The sequence below is a fragment of the Syzygium oleosum genome, unplaced genomic scaffold (assembly GCF_021117445.2).
Source record: "Syzygium oleosum isolate NSW1041296 unplaced genomic scaffold, Sole_v2.1 Sole_v2.25, whole genome shotgun sequence".
Lineage (NCBI taxonomy): Eukaryota > Viridiplantae > Streptophyta > Magnoliopsida > Myrtales > Myrtaceae > Syzygium > Syzygium oleosum.
Window position 1 is genome coordinate 3,690,481 of NW_026607509.1, and position 22,128 is coordinate 3,712,608.

At 43.5% G+C, this 22,128-nt stretch overlaps 2 protein-coding genes and 1 pseudogene across 2 annotated transcripts; all 3 read right to left on the bottom strand.

Moving 5' to 3' along the window:
- Positions 1-2,526: 2,526 nt before the first annotated feature.
- On the bottom strand, positions 2,527-4,356 carry LOC130134890 (anthocyanidin 5,3-O-glucosyltransferase-like). Its single transcript, XM_056302712.1, has 2 exons — positions 3,294-4,356; positions 2,527-3,143 (listed from the first exon to the last, which is right to left on the bottom strand). Exons 1-2 carry the CDS (start codon positions 4,306-4,308, stop codon positions 2,695-2,697), a joined length of 1,464 nt encoding a protein of 487 aa, XP_056158687.1. The 5' UTR covers positions 4,309-4,356; the 3' UTR covers positions 2,527-2,694.
- Positions 4,357-10,520: 6,164 nt separating this feature from the next.
- LOC115668378 (anthocyanidin 5,3-O-glucosyltransferase-like) lies at positions 10,521-12,371 on the bottom strand (annotated as a pseudogene).
- Positions 12,372-19,201: 6,830 nt separating this feature from the next.
- Positions 19,202-21,192, bottom strand: LOC115671551 (UDP-glycosyltransferase 88B1-like). Its single transcript, XM_030593171.2, has 2 exons — positions 20,075-21,192; positions 19,202-19,917 (listed from the first exon to the last, which is right to left on the bottom strand). Exons 1-2 carry the CDS (start codon positions 21,087-21,089, stop codon positions 19,466-19,468), a joined length of 1,467 nt encoding a protein of 488 aa, XP_030449031.1. The 5' UTR covers positions 21,090-21,192; the 3' UTR covers positions 19,202-19,465.
- Between the last annotated feature and the right edge of the window lie 936 nt (positions 21,193-22,128).

Genomic DNA, 22,128 nt, shown 5'->3' on the forward strand with positions numbered 1-22,128 from the left:
AATAAAAAAAATTAGAGGACTTACATAATGTGATTAGTGTACTAAAACCTACCTTTGTAATTGCAATCACAAGAAAGTTGGGGATGAAGTAATTGAGTGTACTAAACAATCAAGTTAGGGATGATGTAATTGAGTGTAATCAAGAAAATTAGAGGATATATATAATTTGACTAGTTTGCTTAAACCTATCCTTTTAATCCCAATCAAGAAAGTTAGGGATGATGTAATTAAGTGTAATCAAGAAAATTAGAGGATTTATATAATTTGACTAGTTTACTTAAACCTATCCTTTTAATCCCTATTAAGAAAGTTAGGGATGATGTAATTTTATTTTATTTTTGGTCAGAGGGGATGTTGTAATTGAGTGTACTGAAACACCAGGCCTTTGTCAAAAGCAAAAGTTCCTTAAAATATCCAATTTCCACCGAGCATGGGCAATTGTAGTCCTCAAGAAAAAGGGGATTACTCAATTAAGCGTCCATGTCCAAAGCGACTAGTGGATCACCTAACATTCACCCTTCCGTCCACAGATTCATCAATCATCAACACTCCTCCTCGTGCTAAACTAGACTTTGGCCTAAGTCTAAAGCGCGAAAATATGCAATTGATGAGAAAAATACGGTTTTGGAAAAATTTATACTCGGGACCTCCGCTCTGATACCGTGTAAAATTTCGTGAGACCGCTATCAAGTAGTTCTAAGAGTTTAAATTGTTATATGATGACGTGATTTATTATTTAAATATTATAAAAATTAGGATTTCGAGATTTGCATTATCACGTAATTGCAAAATGTTAATTGACAATTTCAATAGGTTCACTCCAAATCGAGCAAAAGACCACAATCTAATACTCCGCTACTGTCTTTCTCCAGTGTGATCAAAGTTTAAGGGCAACACCGACATTACTCAAATACCATCTATTAATAATGTGGGTTTGATATGAGTCCCACAAAATTCAACGACTAATATATTCGATTCATATGGATCCAGCTCATGTTAAAGTTTCTTGCGTTTTGGGGAAATTCGTTTGGAAAATAAAGCCCTGTTACTGTCAAGAGCTCTCAAATCGAGGTCAAGAGCCTAGAAAAAGAGAGAGAGAGAGAGAGTAAATGCTCAAGTGTTAGTTAAACGTCACGGTTCTCGAGAGTCTTTGGCATGAAACAAAAATCGTGTAGCATATCAATATCATAACTAGCATCACAAATCATCAATTGTTGTAATATTTCTAGAACGAAGAATATCCGTTGAAGATTATCCCCCGCTCAATGCTCCCCCTAGAAATATGTCTTCCCCTAATGATGGTTCAAGAAGCGGCTATTGTGACCCTCTCCCTCCATACTCGAAGAATATCCGTTGAGGAAACTCAAGGATATTTTGCGCCGCTTTTTTGATTTTTTAAAAGCGGCACACCATCCAAGTAGATGCGCTGTAACTGCAATCCTATAGACACGCGGAATGTTCATGCTTTTTAGCTAGCATTATTTCGACCTGTAGCGAAATTCGAAACTAGATGATATTCACAATTTGTAAACTACCAATTAAAGAAGTTCAGGGAAATTTCCGGCAATTAGGAGCGGAAAATAATTATGACTCTCAAAGAAATATAGGGTAGGGGTGTACAAAAGAATCGGGAACCACTCAGACCGCCCAGAACCAATGATTCCTAAGGAAACTGGTCCGGTTCCCGGTTTCAATTTTTGGGAACCGGTGGGTATCTGTTCAATTCCCGATTCTAGGTGTGGAACCGCCCGCCCACCCACCCAGACCGGACCGGTAATATAATAATATATATAATATATTTATTTAATTTTTATTTATAAAAAGAAAAATATTAAATCCCTAAATTAAACCTAGTTCGCTCGACGCTCACAGCCTCACATTGAGTCGAGAAACACCTCTCTCACTCTTCTCGGTCGATACTCACCTCACCGTCTTCGAGTCTCCATCTCCGTCTCCATCTTTCCGTCTTCATCTTTAGCTGATGGGACTGATTCCCGGGTGGGTCCATGGAACCAATAGGTGATTCCTGGTTCCAATTTTTCGGAACCGATCCTCAGTGGGCGGTTCTCGATTTTAGAGTGAGACCCACCCACCTGGACCATACTCACCCTATAGACACACAGTATGTCCGTGCTTTTTAGCTAGCATTATTTTGATCTATAGCGAAATTCGAAACTAGATGATATTCACAATTTGTAAACTACCAATTAAAGAAGTTCGGGGAAATTTCCTGCAATGAGGAGCGGAAAATAATTATGACTCTCGAAGAAATATGGGCCCTGGGGTTAGATTGAAAATAATTATAGGCATTGATGACACGCGGCTTTGACCGCAACTATCTTCCATCATTCGTGACCTACATAAGCTTGATCCGTTGGTCATTATAATATCACCTAAACGTTGCAGGCTCACAACTCTCGCCTGTATAAACTAAGCCAAAAACTACTTCTGAATCGGCAGAAGATTACGCGGTTGTCGTTGTTTAAAAACGATGCATTTGTTTATCATCCACCTAGAGGACCGAGATTTACGATGATCACGATGACAGCTTTTTATTCCATATATATTTTAGAAAAATAGATCATTCATAAGGAGTCCAGAAAATTTCACAAGCGATCTTCTCTATGCTTATTTTGAGAATTATAATTGGCCAACTTGTTAAATCGACGACATATAATTACTCTTCTTCTCACATCATTCCGCTTCTTTAAACGAGTCCACCAACTTCGCCATCGCCACCCGGGACGACCCTCCCTCGCTCAGCGCCTCCCTCGCCGCATTCCTCATCTCCGCCGCTCGCTCCATCGCTTCTGTCCCTTTCTCCGAGCACATCAACTCGGTCACTCGCCCCGCCAACTCGTCCGACGTCACGAACCCTCCTTCCGACTCGGCCACCGACAGTACCAGCTTCATCTCCCAGGCCAGGTACGCCCTGTTCAGCTTCTGCTCCGCGTAGAGCGGCCAGACTATCATGGGCACGCCGGCAAACACCGCCTCCATCACCGAGTTCCACCCGCAGTGGCTCACGAACCCGCCCACCGAGTCGTGGCTCAGCACTGCCACCTGCGGGGCCCACGACTTCAGCACCAGCCCTCTGTCCTTGGTTCTCTCCGTGAACCCACGCGGAAGGATCGCATCTATGCCTGAAGAGAAAGGAAAGTGGGAGGCGTACAAAGAAACCTCAATAAAAGTCGGGTTAAGAGCTCATGAAAATTATTTGACTTTTGACCGTGATTCGAAGTCCCACGAATTATTCTTATGCGGCTTGATGTAGACAATACACAGAAACAGACCTGGATCATCTTCTGGTTTAATAGCTAAGTTGCACCAGATTTCGTCGTGCGGTGGTGGGTTACGCACCACCCACAAGAACCTGAACCCACTCCTCTCGAGCGCGTGAGCGATCTCTCTCAGCTGCTTCGACGAGAACACACCCATGCTCCCGAAGCTCATAAACAAGACGCTTCGGCTCGGCTGCGAGTCGAGCCAGCTCAGGCAATCGTGCTTGCTGATGTGATCGTCGGCCGCCACGAGCGGCCCAATGCAGTAAACCGGCGGAGTTCGGCCATCAGGCACGCACAGTCCCTCCGATATCGCTTTGACGGCCCTCGGCTCGAGCGCCTCGAACGTGTTGCTTATGAGCCCAGCGGATTCTGCCAGCCGCGTCGACGTTTCCAAGAAGTGGCCGTAGATTCTGCTGCTCCGGTCCAGCATTCTCGACGGCATGTGCTTCGCCGGAATGGGCGGTACGCCCGGGATGTCAACGTTTCCGTCCAGGTCTTTGAAGCTGGTGTTGGTGAGCTTGTGTAGGGTGGGGAGGTAGAGAAACGCCGCGAGTGGGTTCGCGCCGGCGGGGAAGTAATAGTACGCAGGGAGACAGAGCGCGGCGGCGACCTCGGCGCCGGAACCGTAGAAGAAGTCGACGACGAGGGCTTTGGGCTTCTGTGACGGCTTGGAGGCGGAGAGCAGCTCAGACAAGGCTTGGTGGAGGTTGGGGTTGTTGAGGCGGGCGTGCTCAAAGTACATGGCCGGGTCGTCAGAGAAGGCGGTGGGGGCGGGGGAGAGAGAGGGAGGGAGGGAGACGGAGGGGAGGTGGCGGAAGGCGATGGAAGGGGTGGCGGAGGAGACAGAGGAGATGTAAGGGATGATGACAGGGAGGAGGTGGGGAGGGGAGGAGATGAGGACGGTGACGGAGAGGCAAGAGTGGTGGCGGAGGAGGGACTGGGCGAGCTCCACCAGGGACATGAGGTGACCTCTTCCCGGTGATGGGTACATCACTAGGTGACATTTGTCTGCCTTCTCCGCCATGGGCTTGATCCTTCTGTGTACTGTTGCTGCACACGCACTTGTAAGGTGACTTCTTCCGCGGTGGCTTTATGGCCTCTTTCGGGACGCGAGCAATGGATTGACCAGAGAAAGACCGGTTGATGGAAGAGTCAGAGATTTATGGTTTAATATTGATGTCAGTTGAAATAGGGTTCACCAAAATTTCTTTCTTCTGATTAGAGAGATTCAACATGTTGTTGAATGAACGTTCTTGCAATTTTAATCATCATGTGTTAACGGGATATGATGCACATATGAGAAAATATTATGTGGTACAGTCTTGCTAACCAAGCCAATACCTATACTATACATACTACAAAGTATATACATCACTTGTAAGAGTTTCCCTTCTTCTTGTTTTGATGAGATCATAAGAGCTGCAACCACAGATAAAAAGGCCATTATCTGAAGTAAAAGCTACCACTTCCAAGCCAGTAATGCAACCCACTTACTTCCACTTCTCTCTCGTGGAATAGGACATTTGGTCGCATGCACCTGATGTATGGCAACAACCATCATGATGTCAGCTGTTAAACTCTAGAGATTTGTACGTAAGCAGCGAAAACGGCACCCAAGATCCACAGTGAGAAAACTAGAACGCAATAATTGAAAAAAGGAATTTGCGTACCTAATTTGGAATCCATCATTCTTGATACGGAATAACGACAATTCTGAGCTCAAGTGCTTCTTCTTTATTACCCTTTATGTTATTGGCTCAATGAGACTGCCCCTCACGAATTACGTTCTGTAATTGCTCCTTATGTGAAGTTATTTGCACATTCGGGTTAGATGAGATATTTGAGCACTATTTATAGAGTGAGTAGCCACAGGCCCTCTCATCACAGGCTGAGCTCTACTCGGCCCATACAAGCCAGCCCCATATTAGACTAATTAAGAATCTTTATATTTTGCTTTATTTAACCAAATCCGTAAAACGGTAAATTACAATCAAAATTAATGTAACCCACATCAGAAAAACTCTTACATTGTAGGGTCCAACCTTTAATGCGTGCTGGGTTCACTCGCATCAAGAGCATGCAAGTATTGCTCTCCTTGATTTGTGGAATAAAAGAAAAGACCAAGTTTTCCTTTGTCCCCGGGTTAAAGGTAATATTCCCCAAACGAGACTTTTTAAAATGACATCATTTTGGTTATATTTAATTAGGTTTGCATGTTGATGATGTCCATAGCTTGTAACTTGCCAAATTAAAGAGTACGAGGAAATTTCCTCCGTTTAGTGATGGAGAAAATTTTGGCTCTCAAAGATATATCAGGTTAGATTGAGATCTTGTGAGGTTGTCACCATATACTAGGTCAATCTTGATAGTTGGTGAGCTGAACATTACGAAGCTTCTTAGTGATAGTGTCTGGTCATGGACTTGGTCCAAGTTAGTATTTCTTGTCAAATTGGGCTTGAGGGTCAATCAAATGGACCGATATGTGAGTATTGTATGTATGTGGGTCGTTTTGTCCCAAACTGATACACTTGTAACAAATTTACTTTAAATTAATTTTTTAACCACCAAAAATCCCAAACCGATGCACCTATAGCAAATTTACCAAAAACTAATTTTTTTACCACAAAAAATCATAAACCGGTACATTTGTGATAAATTTACCCTCCGTTAAATTAGATTAATACAAAAAAATGACAAACTAGTACACATGTGACAAACGAAGGGCAAAACCCCAAACTGGTACTTCCGTCAACTACCACGTGTCATTTAACTCGGCAATTCGACATTAAAATTTAACGAAAACTAACGAAGGGTAAATTTATCACAGGTGTACTAGTTTGGGGTAAATTTATTACAAGTGTAACAGTTTGGCGTTTTTCATGGTATTAATTCTTTAAGAAAAATAGTTCGGCTAGGGCTCATGATAACTGAACCTTTTGTTTGGTTGAAAAAAAAATCATCCAATAAAAATTTATCAACGATCCAATAAAATTTATCATATTCATCGGTGAATCGATATCACGAGTGAGTCACTGTACTCGTATATCTAGCATAATTATTTTTTTCACTATCGATTGCGGCACGTATTCGTCTTTCTATAGTTGCACATGTCCATTGTCAGAGAACTTGCCCGTGAAAATGTGAACATAACTTTATACAGCTTGTGTAGACTAGATAGGTCCTAAAATTAATGGAAGCGGTGGTCCGTTCCTATTTTGATTACTGATGGTTTCTAGTAGTAGCACATATACCAACTGTTTATAATAATGTATATCATTAAACGACTCGATAGCACATTTTGTCATTTGATTAAAGACATTATCTTTTTATTACTTAACTGTAATCAAATATGTGAACAAGTCATTGATTTTTATTTTTTATTTTTTTTTTGCAATAGAGTCCCTTGACGGCATGGTGCGCATCAAACATCGAGTCCTTTTGTTAGCAGCTCGTAATATTGTTCATATGACAATAGTAATGTGGTACTAAACGGCATATGACGCTATACTTGGCATGACCCATTCTTTTCTTTTTTGTAGATATGAAAGAGAAAGAAAGGGAAGAGAATGTTGTCGATCCTCCTTGGACATTGAAGAGGACCAATTGGCCATCTTTGGATCAGCGCAAGGTCAGCTCGATCTCTTCAAAAGATCTAAGCAAAGCCGACCTCGCCAAGTTCAAGTACTCACTGGTGCCACCGGGGAGGGGCTAGCAAGCCCTCGCTAGAGACGAATGAGGTCTGTTGGCCCTTGGCGTTAAGAAGGACAGCCCCCATCCTCCTCCTCCTCTTACATTCTTTTTTTTTTTTTTTTCATATTGATGATATGGCTTGCTCCATGACATGGTATTATATTAAAAACAATAATGATGTCATATTAATTAAATTATTGAAATTACCAATAGAAAAATGTGATTGCACGTTTAACAAGAGTAAGAAGACTCAATGGCACAATAAAAAAAATTAGAGGACTTACATAATGTGATTAGTGTACTAAAACCTACCTTTGTAATTGCCATCACAAGAAAGTTGGGGATGAAGTAATTGAGTGTACTAAAACAATCAAGTTAGGGGTAATGTAATTGAGGGTAATCAAGAAAATTAGAGGATATATATAATTTGACTAGTTTGCTTAAACCTATTAAGCCTATCCTTTTAATCCCTATTAAGAAAGTTGGGGATAATGTAATTTTTTTCTTTTTTGGTCAAAGGGGATGATGTAATTGTGTGTACTGAAACACCGGGCCTTTGTCGAAAGTAAAAATTCCTTAAAATATCCAATTTCCACCGAGCACGGGCTATTGTAGTCCTCAAGAAAAAGGGGATTACTCAATTAAGGGTCCATGTCCAATGCGACTAGTGGATCACCTAATATTCACCCTTTCGTCCACTGATTCATCAATCATCACCACTCATTCTCATGCTAAGCTAGACTTTAGCCTAAGTCTAAAGCGGGAAAATATACAATTGAGGAAAAAAATAAGGTCCTGGAAAATTTATACTCGGGACTTTCCACTCTGATACCATATAAAATTTTATGGGACTGCTATCAAGTAGTTATAAGAGTTTAAGTTGTTACGTGAAGGCGTGATTTATTATTTAAATATTCTAAAAATTAGGATTTTGAGTTTTGCATTATCACACAATTGCAAAATGTTAATTGACAATTTCAATAGGTTCACTCCCAAATCGAGCAAAAGACCACAATCTAATACTCCGCTATTGTCTTTCTCCAGTGTGATCAAAGTTTAAGGGCAATACGTACATTACTTGGATACCATCTATTGATAATGTGGGTTTGATGCGAGTGCCACGAAATTCAACGACTAATATATTAGATTCATATGGATCCAATTCATGTTAAAGTTTCTTGCCTTTAGGGACAATTCGTTGGAACACAGAGCCCCTATTATTGTCAAGAGCTCTCAAATTGAGGTCAAGAGCCTAGAAAGAGAGAGAGAGAGAGTAAGGGCCCGTTTGGCAAGTTACCAAATAAGGAAAATTTTTGTTCTTTTGTTTCCAGAATCAGTTTGGGAACAGAAATCCGTTTATTAAAATTTTTGTGCCCAGGCACAAATTTGCAAAAAAATGTTCCCAGAATCAGTTTTGGAACAGAATCAAGAAGCAAAAAAAAGTAGCTTCTTGATTCTGGGAACAAGAATCAGAATTGGAAAAGAAAAAAAAAATTTCTTCTTCTTCTTTCCCATTCTTTCTGTTCTTCTTCTTCTTCATTCTCCGGCCACCGGCAACCGACGACATAGGCGAGGGCCGCCCTCGAGGCTCGCGACCTAGGCGAGAGCGGCGACGAAAATCCAACCCTCGCCAGATTCAGCGAGGGCGGCCCTCGCCCAGGCCGCGAGCCTCGAGGGTGAGGGTTGGAAAAGGCCGGTGAGGGCGGCCCTCGCCGGATCCGAAGAGAGCGACCCTCGCCCAGGCCGCAAGGGTCCAACTCTTGCCCTCATCGGCCTTGGCCTGTGGCCAGCGACCAGGCCATGGCCGAAAAAGAGGAGAAGAAAAAAAGAAAAAAGAAAAAAAGAAATATTTAAAAATGATATTAATAAAAAGAAATTTTGTGCCGTTACCAAACGCATTTTTGTTCTTTTTTAATTTCAGGAACGGAATTTTGAACCATTACCAAACACCTTCAAATACTCAGAATCAGTTCTCAGGCACAGAATAAAAAAGAATCATTTCTGAACAGAATCAGTTTTCGGGTACAGAATTGTTGCCATGCACACTCTAAATGCTCAAATGTTAGTTAAACATCACGGTTCTCGAGAGTCTTTGGCATGAAACAAAAATCATGTAGCATATCAATATCATAACTAGCATCACAAATCACCAATTGTTGTAATATTTCTAGAACGAAGTGATAGGGAAGAGGATAACGATTATCCCCCGCTCATTGCTCCCCTAGGAATAGAGGTCTTCCCCTAACGATTTTTTCTTGTTCAAGAAGCGGCTATTGTGACCCTCTCCATCCAGACTCGAAGATTATCCGTTGAGGAAACTCAAGGATATTTTACGCCGCTTTTTTTATTTTTTAAAAGCGGCACATCATCCAAGTGGATGCGTTGTAACCGTAACCCTATAAACAGAAGATATGTTCGTGCTTTTTAGCTAACATTATTTCGACCTATAGCGAAATTCGAAACTAGACGATATGTACAATTTGTAAACTACCAATTAAAGAAGTTCAGGGAAATTTCCTGCAATTAGGAGCGGAAAATAATTATGACTCTCGAAGAAATATGGGGTATGAGTATGCAAAAGAATTGGGAATCGCCCGGAACTGATGGTTCCTAAGGGAACCGATCCGGTTTCCAGTTCCAATTTTTTAGAACCAGTGGATACCGGTCTGGTTCCCGGTTCTAGGTGTAAAACCGCCCATCCAACCCGACCGGATTGATAATATAATAATAAATATATAATATAATATAATATATTTATTTAATATTTATTTTTAAAAAAATCCTAAATTCCTAAATTAAACCTAACTCGCTCGACGCTCAAAGCCTCACATTCAGCGAAAAAACACCTTCTTTCGATTTTGTCTCACGCTCACTCTCACTTTCTCACTCTCATCGGTCGATGCTCACCTCACTGTCTCCGACTCTTCGTCTCCATCTTTCCGTCTCCGTCCTTGGCTAGTGGGACCGATTCCATGGACCCACCCAGGAACCAAACCGAACCGGCGGTCCGGTTCCCGGATGGATCCATGGAACCAACAGGTGGTTTCTGATTCCAATTTTTTGGAACCGGTCCTTAGTGGGCGGTTCCCGATTCTAGGGTGGGAACCGCCCACCTGGACCATGCTCACATTACAGACACACAGAATGTTTGTGCTTTTTAGCTAGCATTATTTTGACCTATAGCAAAATTCGAAACTAGATGATATTCACAATTTGTAAACTACCAATTAAAGAAGTTCAGGGAAATTTCCTGCAATTAGGAGCAGAAAATAATTATGACTCTCGAAGAAATATGGGCCCTGGGGTTAGATTGAAAATAATTATAGGCATTGATGACACGCGGCTTTGACCGCAACTATCTTGCATCATTCGTGACCTACATAAGCTTGATCCGTTGGTCATTATAATATCACCTAAACGTTGGAGGTTCGCAACTCTCGCTGTATAAACTAAGCCAAAAACTACTTCTGAATCGGCAGTAGATTACGCGGGTTGTCGTTGTTTAAAAACGATGCATTTGTTTATCATCCACCTAAAGGACCGAGATTTACGATGATCACGATGACAGCTTTTTATTCCATATATATTTTAGAAAAGTAGATCATTCATAAGGAGCGCAGAAAATTTCACAAGCGATCTTCTCTATGCTTATTTTGAGAATTATAATTGGCCAACTTGTCAAATCGACGATATATAATTACTCTTCTTCTCATATCATTCCGCTTTTAAACGAGTCCACTAACTTCGCCATCGCCACCCGGGACGACCCTCCCTCGCTCAGCGCCTCCCTCGCCGCATTCCTCATCTCCGCCGCTCGCTTCCTCACCTGACTCCCTTTCTCCGAGCACATCAACTCGGTCACTCGCCCCGCCAACTCGTCCGACGTCACGAACCCTCCTTCCGACTCGGCCACCGACAGTACCAGCTTCATCTCCCAGGCCAGGTACGCCCTGATCAGCTTCTGCTCCGCGAAGAGCGGCCAGACTGTCACGGGCACGGCGGCGAGCAGCGCCTCCATCAACGAGTTCCACCCGCAGTGGCTCATGAACCCACCCACCGAGTCGTGGCTCAGCACTGCCACCTGCGGGGCCCACGACTTCAGCACCAGCCCTCTGTCCTTGGTTCTCTCCGTGAACCCACCCGGAAGAATCGCATCTGTGCCTGACGAGAAAGGACAGTGGGGGGCGTACAAAGAAATCTCAATAAAAGTCGGGTTGAGTGCTCATGAAAATTATTTGACTTCTAACTATGATTCGAAGTCCCACGAATTTTCGACCAAAAAAGAGAAGTCCCACGGATTATTCTTATGTGGCTTGATGTAGACAATACACAGAAACATACCTGGATCATCTTCTGGTTTAAGAGCTAAGTTGAGCCAGATTTCATCGTCCGGTGGTGGGTTCCGCACCACCCACAAGAACCTGACCCCACTCCTCTCGAGCGCGTGAGCGATCTCTCTCAGCTGCTTCGACGAGAACAACCCCATGCTCCCGAAGCTCATAAACAAGACGCTTCGGCTCGGCTGCAAGTCAAGCCAGTTCAGGCAATCGCGGTTGCTGATGTGATCGTCCACGAGCGGCCCGACGCAGTACACCGGCGGAGTTCGGCCGTCTGGCACGCACAGTACCTCCGATATCCCTTTGGTGGCCCTGGGCTCGATCGCCTCGAACGTGTTGCTTATGAGCCCAGCGGATTCTGCCAGCCGCGTTGACGTTTCCAAGAAGTGGCCGTAGATTCTGCTGCTCCGGTCCAGCATTCTCGACGGCATGTGCTCCGCCGGAATCGGCGGTACGCCAGGGATGTCGACGTTGCCATCGAGGTCTTTCAAGCTGGTGGTGGTGAGCTTGTGTAGGGTGGGGAGGTAGAGAAACGCCGCGAGAGGGTTTGTGCCAGCAGGGTGGTAATAGTATGTGGGGAGGCAGAGTGCGGTAGTGACCTCGGCGGCGGAGCTGTAGTAGAAGTCGGCAACGAGGGCTTTGGGCTTCTGCGACAGCTCGGAGGCGGAGAGCAGCTCAGACAAGGCTTGGTGGAGGTTGGGGTTGTTTAGGCGGGCTTACTGAAAGTACATGACCGGGTTATCAGAGTAGCCAGTGGGGGCGGAGGAGAGAGAGGGGGGGAGGGAGACGGATGGGAGGTGGAGGAAGGCGATGGAAGAGTTGGCGGAGGAGACGGAGGAGATGTAAGGGGTGATGACAGGGAGGAGGTGGGGAGGGGAGGAGATGAAGACGGTGACGGAGATGCAAGAGTGGTGGCGGAGGAGGGACTGGGCGAGCTCCACCAGGGACATAAGGTGGGCTCTTCCCGGTGATAGGTACATCACTATATGACATTTGTCTGCCTTCTCCATCTTGGGTTTTGATGCTTCTGTGTATTGTTGTTGCTCTTTGCACTTCTGAGGTGGCCTCTTCCGCGGTGGCTTTATGGCCTCTTTCCGGACGCAAGCAGTGGAGTAACTCGAGAAAGACTGGTTGATCGAAGCGTCGGAGATTTGTGGTTTAATTCTGATGTTAGTTGAAATAGGGTTCATCAAAATCTCTTTCTTCTTATTAGAGATTCAACATGTCACTGAATGCAAGTTCTTGCAATTATAATCATTACGTGCTAACAGCGGTGACTATGATGCATAGATGAGAAAATATTAGGTGGTATGGTCTCGCCAACTTAGCAATAAAGACACTCCGCTCAAAGCCCGACACGTGTCTATCGGGTCCTACTTATTAGAGATTTTGAAACTCCATCTTTTCCGTCTCTCCGCTACTTCTCCATCCGCTACTCTCTCTCTCTCTCTCTCCCTGCCTCTTCGCGACCAAAAGCTTTCTCTCTTTCTCCTTCTTCTATGAATTCTACTATTTCAACACAGTATCCGTGTAAGTCATTGACTCATATTGGAATTGGATAAGAATGTCTTCGAAGAAGCAATGTAGTACTGATAGGGCTGACAAGTTATTATGTTTCTTTTACTTATGATTTTTCCAGATATATATATATATATGGATATATTTTCTGCAAAGGAAAGATGATGTACTTGAAAAATTTCGCAAGTTCAAAGCTTTGGTGGAAAATCAGTTTGATAGAAAAATCAAAGTTTTGCAGACCGATAATAGAGGAAAATTTTGTTCAGCGAAATTTGATCAATTTTGTGCGTCCAGTGGCATTGCAAGGCAAAAGACAATGCCCTATACACCTCAATAGAATGGGGTGGCAGAGAGACTTAATCGGTCTCTCGTGGAAAGGTCAAGGAGTATGCTAAGTGGTGCAGGCTTAGCAGCTGAATTTTTTGCAAGAGCAGTGGCTACCGCGTGTTATCTGAAAAACAGATCTCCCACATTAGCTTTGAAGGAACAACTACCGTTTGAGGCACTGTTTGAAAATAAGCCAAACATATCTCATGTTAGAGTGTTTGGTTGTGAAGCATATGTACATGTGCCAAAGGAAAAGAAGAACAAACTTGAGATTAAGTCAGAGAAGTGCATCTTTATTGGATACAAAGATGGTGTCAAAGGGTATAAACAGTGGAATCCTGATGCTAAACGTATTATCTATAGCAGGGATGTGGTGTTAAAAGAATCTAAGACAAATTAGATTGTTCGCCAAGCTCCTGGAAAACCACAAATGGTTGAGTTAGATATTGGTTTAAAGAAAAAGACAAAGGCTACATTAGCTAGAATAGAAAATTCAAATTTTGAAGCCAATGAGCTTGACAAGGTGAATGATGTAGTAGATTCTGAAACTGAATTTGAAGTTGAAGCACCACCTAAACCAGTCTTAAGAAGGTCCACATGGCTGAAAAAACCACCTGAGAGGTATACCTTGTTTGCCAATAATGAGAATTGTGCCGACTGTTACAAATGATGATCCAGAAGCAAGAAGCGCGGAGGATGCCAAACAGTGGGAGAAAGCCATGAAAGATGAGATGAACTCACTAGATAAAAACGGAACGTGAAGTCTGGTAAAACTACCTGCTGATCGAAAGGAAATTGGTTGAAAGTGGGTGTTCAAGAAGAAGATATCCATAGATGGAGAGATAAAACGAGAAGACGGCAAAAGGACACCAGAAGTGCCACAACTTGTGTACGGAGATCACTTTGGTGCCATAACTTTTTTTCGGATCACTTTGGTGCCAACTTTTTTGAAAAACGATCATTTTAGTGTCAATACTGACACGGCTCGCCGGAAATCCGATGTGGCATTGACACGGCTCGCCGAAGAGGTCCAGTCAGCATTAAAAACAAAAAACAACACCGTTTAGCCCGCTGACGTGTACTTTTTAAAAAAAATTATATTATATTTATAAAAAAAAAAAAAAAAGTTACAGCAGCGCCGGATCCGGCCCTCGCTGGGCAAGGCGAGGGTCGCCGAGCCCCGGCCAGGGGCCGGCGACCCTACCCTCGCCGACCACTGCGCCCACCACCGCCGGCCCTTCCCGGCGGTGGTGGGTTGGCGGCAGCAGCGGCGAGGACTCCCTCGCCGCTGCTGCAACCTTTTTTTTTTTTTAATTATTATTATTTTTCTAAAAATTCGAAAAAAAAAGCCACATAATTTCTACATGTACAAGTCGGACCATTTTTTTTTTAATATAAATGCCATGTCAGCTTTTTGGCCAGAGTTACTAAAGTGATCTATTTTCCTTCGACTTGGCACCAAAGTGATCCGAAAAAAAGTTATGGCACCAAAGTGATCTCCGTACACAAGTTGTGGCACTTCTGGTGTCCTTTTACCGATAAAACAATATAAAGTCGTTTGATTGCGAAAGGATACTCACATATAGAGAGAGTCAACTATGGTGAGATTTTTTCTCCTATTACTAAATCAAATTCCATAAGACTTGTCTTATCTATAGCAGTTGCATACAATATGGAGGTAGAGCAGCTTGATGTGAAGACAACATTCCTCCATGGTGACTTGGAGGAGGATATTTACATTAAGCAACTAGAAGGGTTTGTGGTCAAAAGAAAAGAAGATTTTGTTTGCAAACTGAACAAATATTTGTATGGCCTGAAGCAATCTCCAAAAATGTAGTACCAGAAGTTCGACTCATATGTCTTAACGCTTGACTTTGTTCATTGTGATGCTGATCATTGTGTCAATATGAAAAGGTTAGATGATGACTTTATTATCTTAATCTTATATGTTGATGATGTGCTGCTAGTTGGAAATAGTTTAAGAATGATTAGAACTGTGAAAGGATTGTTGGCAAAACAATTTGAGATGAAAGATCAAGACCCAGCAAACTTCATCTTGGGCATGCAGATTAAAAGGGAGCGTGAGAATGAGAAGTTGTGGCTAAGTTAGAAGAAATATGTTGAAAATGTGTTGAAAAAGTTCAATATAGCTTACTGTAAACCCGTGACAAACCCCCATGTCCACAAGTTCCAAATTATCAGCGCTCCAATGTCCCAAGACTGAAGTGGAAGTCGAAGAGATGGCAATAGTCCTATATGCAAGCGCTATTGGGAGCTTGATGTATGCCATGGTATGTGCTCGTCCAGATGTTACTCAAGAGTGGGAGTATTGAGCATATATATGTCCAATCCGGGGAAAGAGTAACGGATGGCAGCAAAGCGGGTGTTTTGTTATCTTTATGGCACATCTAACCTTGAGCTATGTTATGAAGGCATGAAAAGCTCAAAGGAACAGCAAGCGTTAGAACTGAAATATTTCGTGGATGTTGATTGGGGAAGTGACATTGATAGCAAAAGGTCAACCAGCGGATATGTTATTTCCTTATTCGGTGGAGTTACGAGTTGGATGAGCAAAAGGCAAAGCACGGTTGCTTTATCTACTACTGAGGTAGAGTACATGGCCCTTACTCATGCTGCTAAGGAAGTAATCTGGATGTAAAATTGTGTAAAGAAAGTGGTTTTACACAAGGATGAGTAAGTGTTGGGTGTGATAACCGGAGTGATATATTATTGGCTAAGAATCCTGGATTTCACGCAAGAACAAAGCATATCAGCATACCATATCGCTTCATTCGAGAGAAAGTGGAACATAAGGTTGTGGTGCTGGAGAATGTTGACACATAGGTGAATAATACAGATTTTTTTACCAAGGCAGTGAGTGTAGAAAAGTTTGAATGGTGTATAACTGTGTTGGGTCTAAAGAAGCATATGGAGTACTCACTAAGTGGGAGAATGTTAGGGTATGGTTCATATCCCCAACGACTGGACAGCACTGGAGGGCCACCTCGGCGGGGGTCTAGGGGGCAACACCCTCGAGTTGCTAGAGGGCTTTTACAACTTGAGCCCGAAAAATAAAAGTTTCCTAATTCAATTAAGTTTCCTATTTTGAATAGGTTTTCTAATTAAATGGTTTCCTAATTGGAGTAGATTTCCTAGAAAGAGGTTTCCTATTTTGAATCAAACTATTGCCCATATATATTCTCTTTCTCTTGTAATTGAAAGATGTAACAAAGAGGTGCGATGTGCTAATTAGTGGAATCCTCTGCAAGACATAGCCCTAGTTTAAGGGTAAGCCAGGATAAAACCATGCATCTCAAATTCTCTTTCTCGTTTTTTACTCTATTTTTTTTGTGATTGTGCGGCAAATCCGAACATCGGATTTGCGCACCTCACGATTTGCATTCAGTAAGTGCTTCTTATGTGAGGTACTTTATGCATTAGGGGTTAGGTGAGAAACTTGAGCACTATTTATAGAGTTTTAACCACAGATCCTCTTATCACAGGCTGGACTCTACTCGGCCCACACCAGCCAGCCTCATATTAAACTAATTAAGAATCTTTATATCTTACTTTATTAGACCAACCCCGAATCTGAATGAATGTAACCCACGTCAAAAAAACTCTTACATTGCTCTTCTTGAATCATGGAATAAAAGAAAAGATCAGGTTTTCTTTCATCCCAGAATAAAGGAGATATTCCCCAACCAAACTTTTGAAATTGACATCATACCGGTTATATTAAATTAGATTTGCATGTTGATGATATCCAGAATTTGTAATCAATCAAAGGTGTTCGAGGAAATTTCCTCCAATTAGGGTCGGCGAAAATTGTAGCTCTTGAAGATATGTCAGGTTATATTGAGATGTTGTCAGGTTGTCACCATATATTGATCAGTCTTGACAGCTGGTGAGGTTAACATTAGGAAGCTTCTCACTAATGGTGTCTGGTCATGGACTCGGTCCTTGGTCCAAGTTAGTATTTCTCGTTGGAAGTGGCCTGCGACGGGGTGGGGGGGGGGGGCCGCTGCGGCGCGCGCGCGCGGAGGCCGCGTAGGCCTACGGTAACTGTACTTACATATATATATAATCCAAACGATCCAACAAAAATTTATCATATTCATTCATGAATCAATATCATGAGTGAGTCATTGTACTCATATATCTTGGCATAATTCTTTTTTCACTATAGATTGCGGTGTATATTCGTCTTTCTATAGTTGCATATGTCCATTGTCAAAGAACTTGCCCGTGAAAATGTGAATATAGCTTTATACAGCTTGGGTAGACTAGATGGATTCTAAAATTAATGGAAGTGGTGGTCCGTTTCTATTTTGATTACCAATGGTTTCTAGTAATAGCACATATACCAATTGTTTATATATATTAAACGACTTGATAGCACATTTTATCATTTGATTAAAGATATTATCTTTTTATTCCTTAACTGTGATTCAAATAGGTGAACGAGTCATTGATTTTATTTTTTTTGCGAAAGAGTCCCTTGACGGCATGGTGCGCATCTAACATCGGGTCCTTTCGTTAGATGGCCGTAATATTGCTTATAATGTGGTATTAAATGGCATATGAAGCTATGCTTCGCATGACCCATCCTTTTCTTTTTGACAGATATGAAAGAGAAAGAAAGGAAAGAGAATGTTGTCGATCCTCATTGGACATTGAAGAGGGACAATTGGCCATAGATCCAAGCAAAGCCGACCTTGCCAAGTTCAGGTTCTGGGTGGTGCCACTGGGAGGGGCTCACAAGCCCTCGCCAAAGACGAATGAGTTCTGTTGGACCTTGCTGTTAAGAAGGACGCCTCCATCCTCCTCCTCCTACATTCTATTTTTTTTTTCTTCATATTGATGATATGGCTTGCTCCATGACATGGTATTATATTTAAAGCAATAACGATGTCATATTGGTTCAATCATTGAAATTACCAATAGAAAAATTCGATTGCATGTTCAACAAGAGTAAGAAGACTCAATGGCACAATTAAAAAAATTAGAGGACTTGACAATTGACATAATGTGATTAGTGTATTAAAAACTACCTTTTTAATTGCAATCACAAGAAAGTTGGGGATGAAGTAATTGAGTGCACTAAAACAATCAAGTTAGGGATGGTGTAATTGAGTGTAATCAATAAAATTAGAGGATTTATATAATTTGACTCGTTTACTAAAACCGATCCTTTTAATCCCAATCAAGAAAGTTAGGGATGATGTAATTGAGTGTAATCGAGAAAATTAGAGGATTTATATAATTTGACTAGTTTACTTAAGCCTATCCTTTTAATCCCAATCAAGAAACGCTGGGCCTTTGTCAAGGCAAAAGTTCCTTAAAGTAACCAATTTCCACCGAGCATGGGCTTTAGCAGTCCTCTAGAAAAAGGGAATTTCTCAATTAAGGGTCCATGTTCAATGCGACTGGCGGATCACCTAACATTCATCCTTATGTCCACAGATTCATCAATCATCAACACTCCTCCTCGCGCAGTCCGAACTTTGGCCAAAATTTAAAGCGTGAAAATATGCAATTGAACTCATGACTTCCTAATCTAATATCATGTAAGATTTCATGAGACCTTTATTAAATTTTCTAAAAGTTTAAATTGTTAGATTAATGTGTAATTTATTATTTAAATATTTAAACAATTAGGATTTCGAGATTTGCATTATCACGCAATAGCAAAATGTTAATTGATAGGTTCACTACCAAATCAAGCAAAGGACCATAATCTAATACTCCATTACTGTCTTTCTCCCGTAAAATCAAAGTTTAAGGGCGATGCCAACATTACTCGGATACCATCTATTGATAATGTCGATTTGATGTGAGTCCCACGAAATTCAACGACTAAGGTATTGGATTCATATGGATCCAATTCATGTTAAAGTTTCTTGTGTTTTGGGGAAAATCGTTTGGAACACGAAGCCCCAGTTATTGTCAAGAGCTCTCAAATCGAGAAGTCAAAAGCCTAGAGAGAGAGGGGAAACGCTCGATTGCTAATTAAACATCACGGTTCTCAGGACTCTTTCGCAAAAACATAAATCATGTAGCATATCAATATCATAACTAACATCACACATCACCAATTGTTGTAATATTTCTACAACAAGGTGACAGAGAGGAGGATATTTAAGTGGATGCGTGGTAACTGCAACCCTACGGACACATGGAATGTTTCTAGAAAAGTAGATTATACGTAAGGAGTGCAGAAAATTTCACAGGCATCTTATCTATGCTTATTTTGAGGATTATAAGTGGCCACGTCGTCAAATCGACGATATATAATTACTCTTCTTCTCACATCATTCCGCTTTTAAACGAGTCCACCAACTTGGCCATGGCTGCTCGCGATGACCCTCCCTCGCTCAACGCCTCCCTCGCCGCATTCCTCATCTCCGCCACTCGCTCCCTCACCTGACTCCCTTTCTCCGAGCACATCAACGCGGTGATTCGCCCTGCCAACTCGTCCGTCGTCACGAACCCGCCTGCCGTCTCGGCCACCGACAGTACCAGCTTCATCTCCCCGGCTAGGTACGCCCGGATCAGCCTGTGCTCGGCGTAGAGCGGCCAGACTATCATGGGCACTCCGGTGCACACCGCCTCCATCACCGAGTTCCACCCGCAGTGGCTCACGAACCCGCCTACCGAGTCGTGGCTCAGCACTGCCACCTGCGGGGCCCATGACTTCAGGACCAGCCCTCTGTCCTTGGTTCTCTCCGTGAACCCACGCGGAAGGATCGCATCCATGCCTGAAGAGAGAAAGGAAATTGTTGGGTGTACTAAGAAATCTTAACAAAACCCGTGATTGAGAGCTCATGAACTGAATTATATGACTTCTGACCGTGATTCGGAGTCCCCCGTATTATTCTTGTACCACTTGATGTTAGACAAGAGACGGCAACATACCTGGATCATCCTCAGGTTTGATAGCTAAGTTGCGCCAGACTTCATCGTCCGGTGGTGGGTTACGCACTACCCACAAGAACCTGACCCCACTCCTCTCCAGCGCGTGAGCGATATCTCTCAGCTGCTTCGACGAGAACACCCCCATGCTGCCGAAGGTCATAAACAAGACACTTCGGCTAGGCTGCGAGTCGAGCCAGCTCAGGCAATCCTGCCCACTGATGTGATCGTTGGCCGCCACGAGTGGCCCAATGCAGTACACCGGCGGAGTTTGGCCGTCCGGCACGCACAGTCCTTCCGATATCACTTTGACGGCCCTCGGCTCGAGCGCCTCGAACGTGTTGCTTATGAGCCCAGCGGATCCCGCCAGCCGCATGGACGTTTCCAAGAAGTGGCCGTAGATTCTGCTGCTGCGGTCCAGCATTCTCGACGGCATGTGCTTCGCCGGAATGGACGGTACGCCCGGGATGTCGACGTTGCCGTCCAGGTCTTTGAAGCTGGTGTCGGTGAGCTTGTGCAGGGTGGGGAGGTAGAGAAACGCCGCGAGAGGGTTCATGCCGGAAGGGAAGTAATAGTACGCAGGGAGGCGTAAGGCGGCAGCAACCTCGGCGCCGGAACCGTAGAAGAAGTCGACGACGAGGGCTTTGGGCTTCTGTGACGGCTTGGAGGCGGAGAGCAGCTCAGACAAGGCTTGGTGGAGGTTGGGGTTGTTGAGGCGGGCGTGCTCAAAGTACATGGCCGGGTCGTCAGAGAAGGCGGTGGGGGCGGGGGAGAGAGAGGGGGGCAGTGAGACGGAGGGGAGGTGGCGGAAGGCGATGGAAGGGGTGGTGGAGGAGACGGAGGAGATGTAAGGGGTGATGGACGGGAGGAGGTGGGGAGGGGAGGAGATGAGGACGGTGACGGAGAGGCAAGAGTGGTGGCGGAGGAGGGACAGGGCGAGCTCCACCAGGGACATGAGGTGGCCTCTTCCCGGTGATGGGTACATCACTATGTGACATTTGTCTGCTTCCTCCATCATGGGTTTGATGCTTCTGTGTATCGTTGTTGCACATGGACTCGTGTGGTGGTTCCGCAGTTGCTTTATGGCGACACGGATGAGAGCAACGGAGTGACTACTGAGAATTACGGTTGCACATGGACTCGTGTGGTGGTTCCGCAGTTGCTTTATGGCGACACGGATGAGAGCAACGGAGTGACTACTCAGAATTACGGTCCCTAAATTACCGCATAATTGAATTACAATTTCACTGTCACCGCGAGCTTGAGCTCAAGTGACCCCATGGCCGCAAGATGTCAAAGCTCAAGTGGATGGCTGTAAGCTCGAGATATGGCAACCATGGGCGCAACATCGTGCTCAAGCGGCCTAGCTGGGTAGACAACGATTATGGACATTTGATTTATGAAAAACTCATTCGATCAACTATGTCGAATTGATAAAGTGTGAGGGAACCGGGTTCATCAAATGTGTTCATACACGAGGCTCATTTGTTTGGCTCTTATAGAAGAACCACGATAGAGCATGACTCAATTAACCAAATGATAAGTTCTCATGCACTTTTCATCACATCACTAAAAAGAACAAAAGACGGTCTACTTGACACAATTTTCATCACAGCTAGACCAACACCTTGGTCTTTCCCTGGGTCAGTATCTAAGGAATATGCGAAAGAGTGGGAAAAGGGAAAGGGGGCCTTTTCCCTGGATCAACCACTTTTCTGTCTCATGGAAAGATAGATCAACCAACTGTCAGAGCTGCTTATCCACATTTTTCTGTTTCATGGAAAGACAGATCAACTAACGTTCAGAGCTGCTGAAGAAAAGGAAGAAGACGAAGCACCCAGCGTCACAAGATGCTAACGTTCAGAGCTGCTGAAGAAAAGGAAGAAGACGAAGCACCCAGCGTCACAAGATAGAGCTTCAGAAATCAGAATAAACACTGTTCATCAGGGTATGGTTCGTGAAGAAGCGTAGCGATTGTGGAGGTGACTATCAATATAACATAGACTTTGCTCAAAAGTCAGAACGGCGTTTACTTTCAGATCATCTTGAGGTGCATC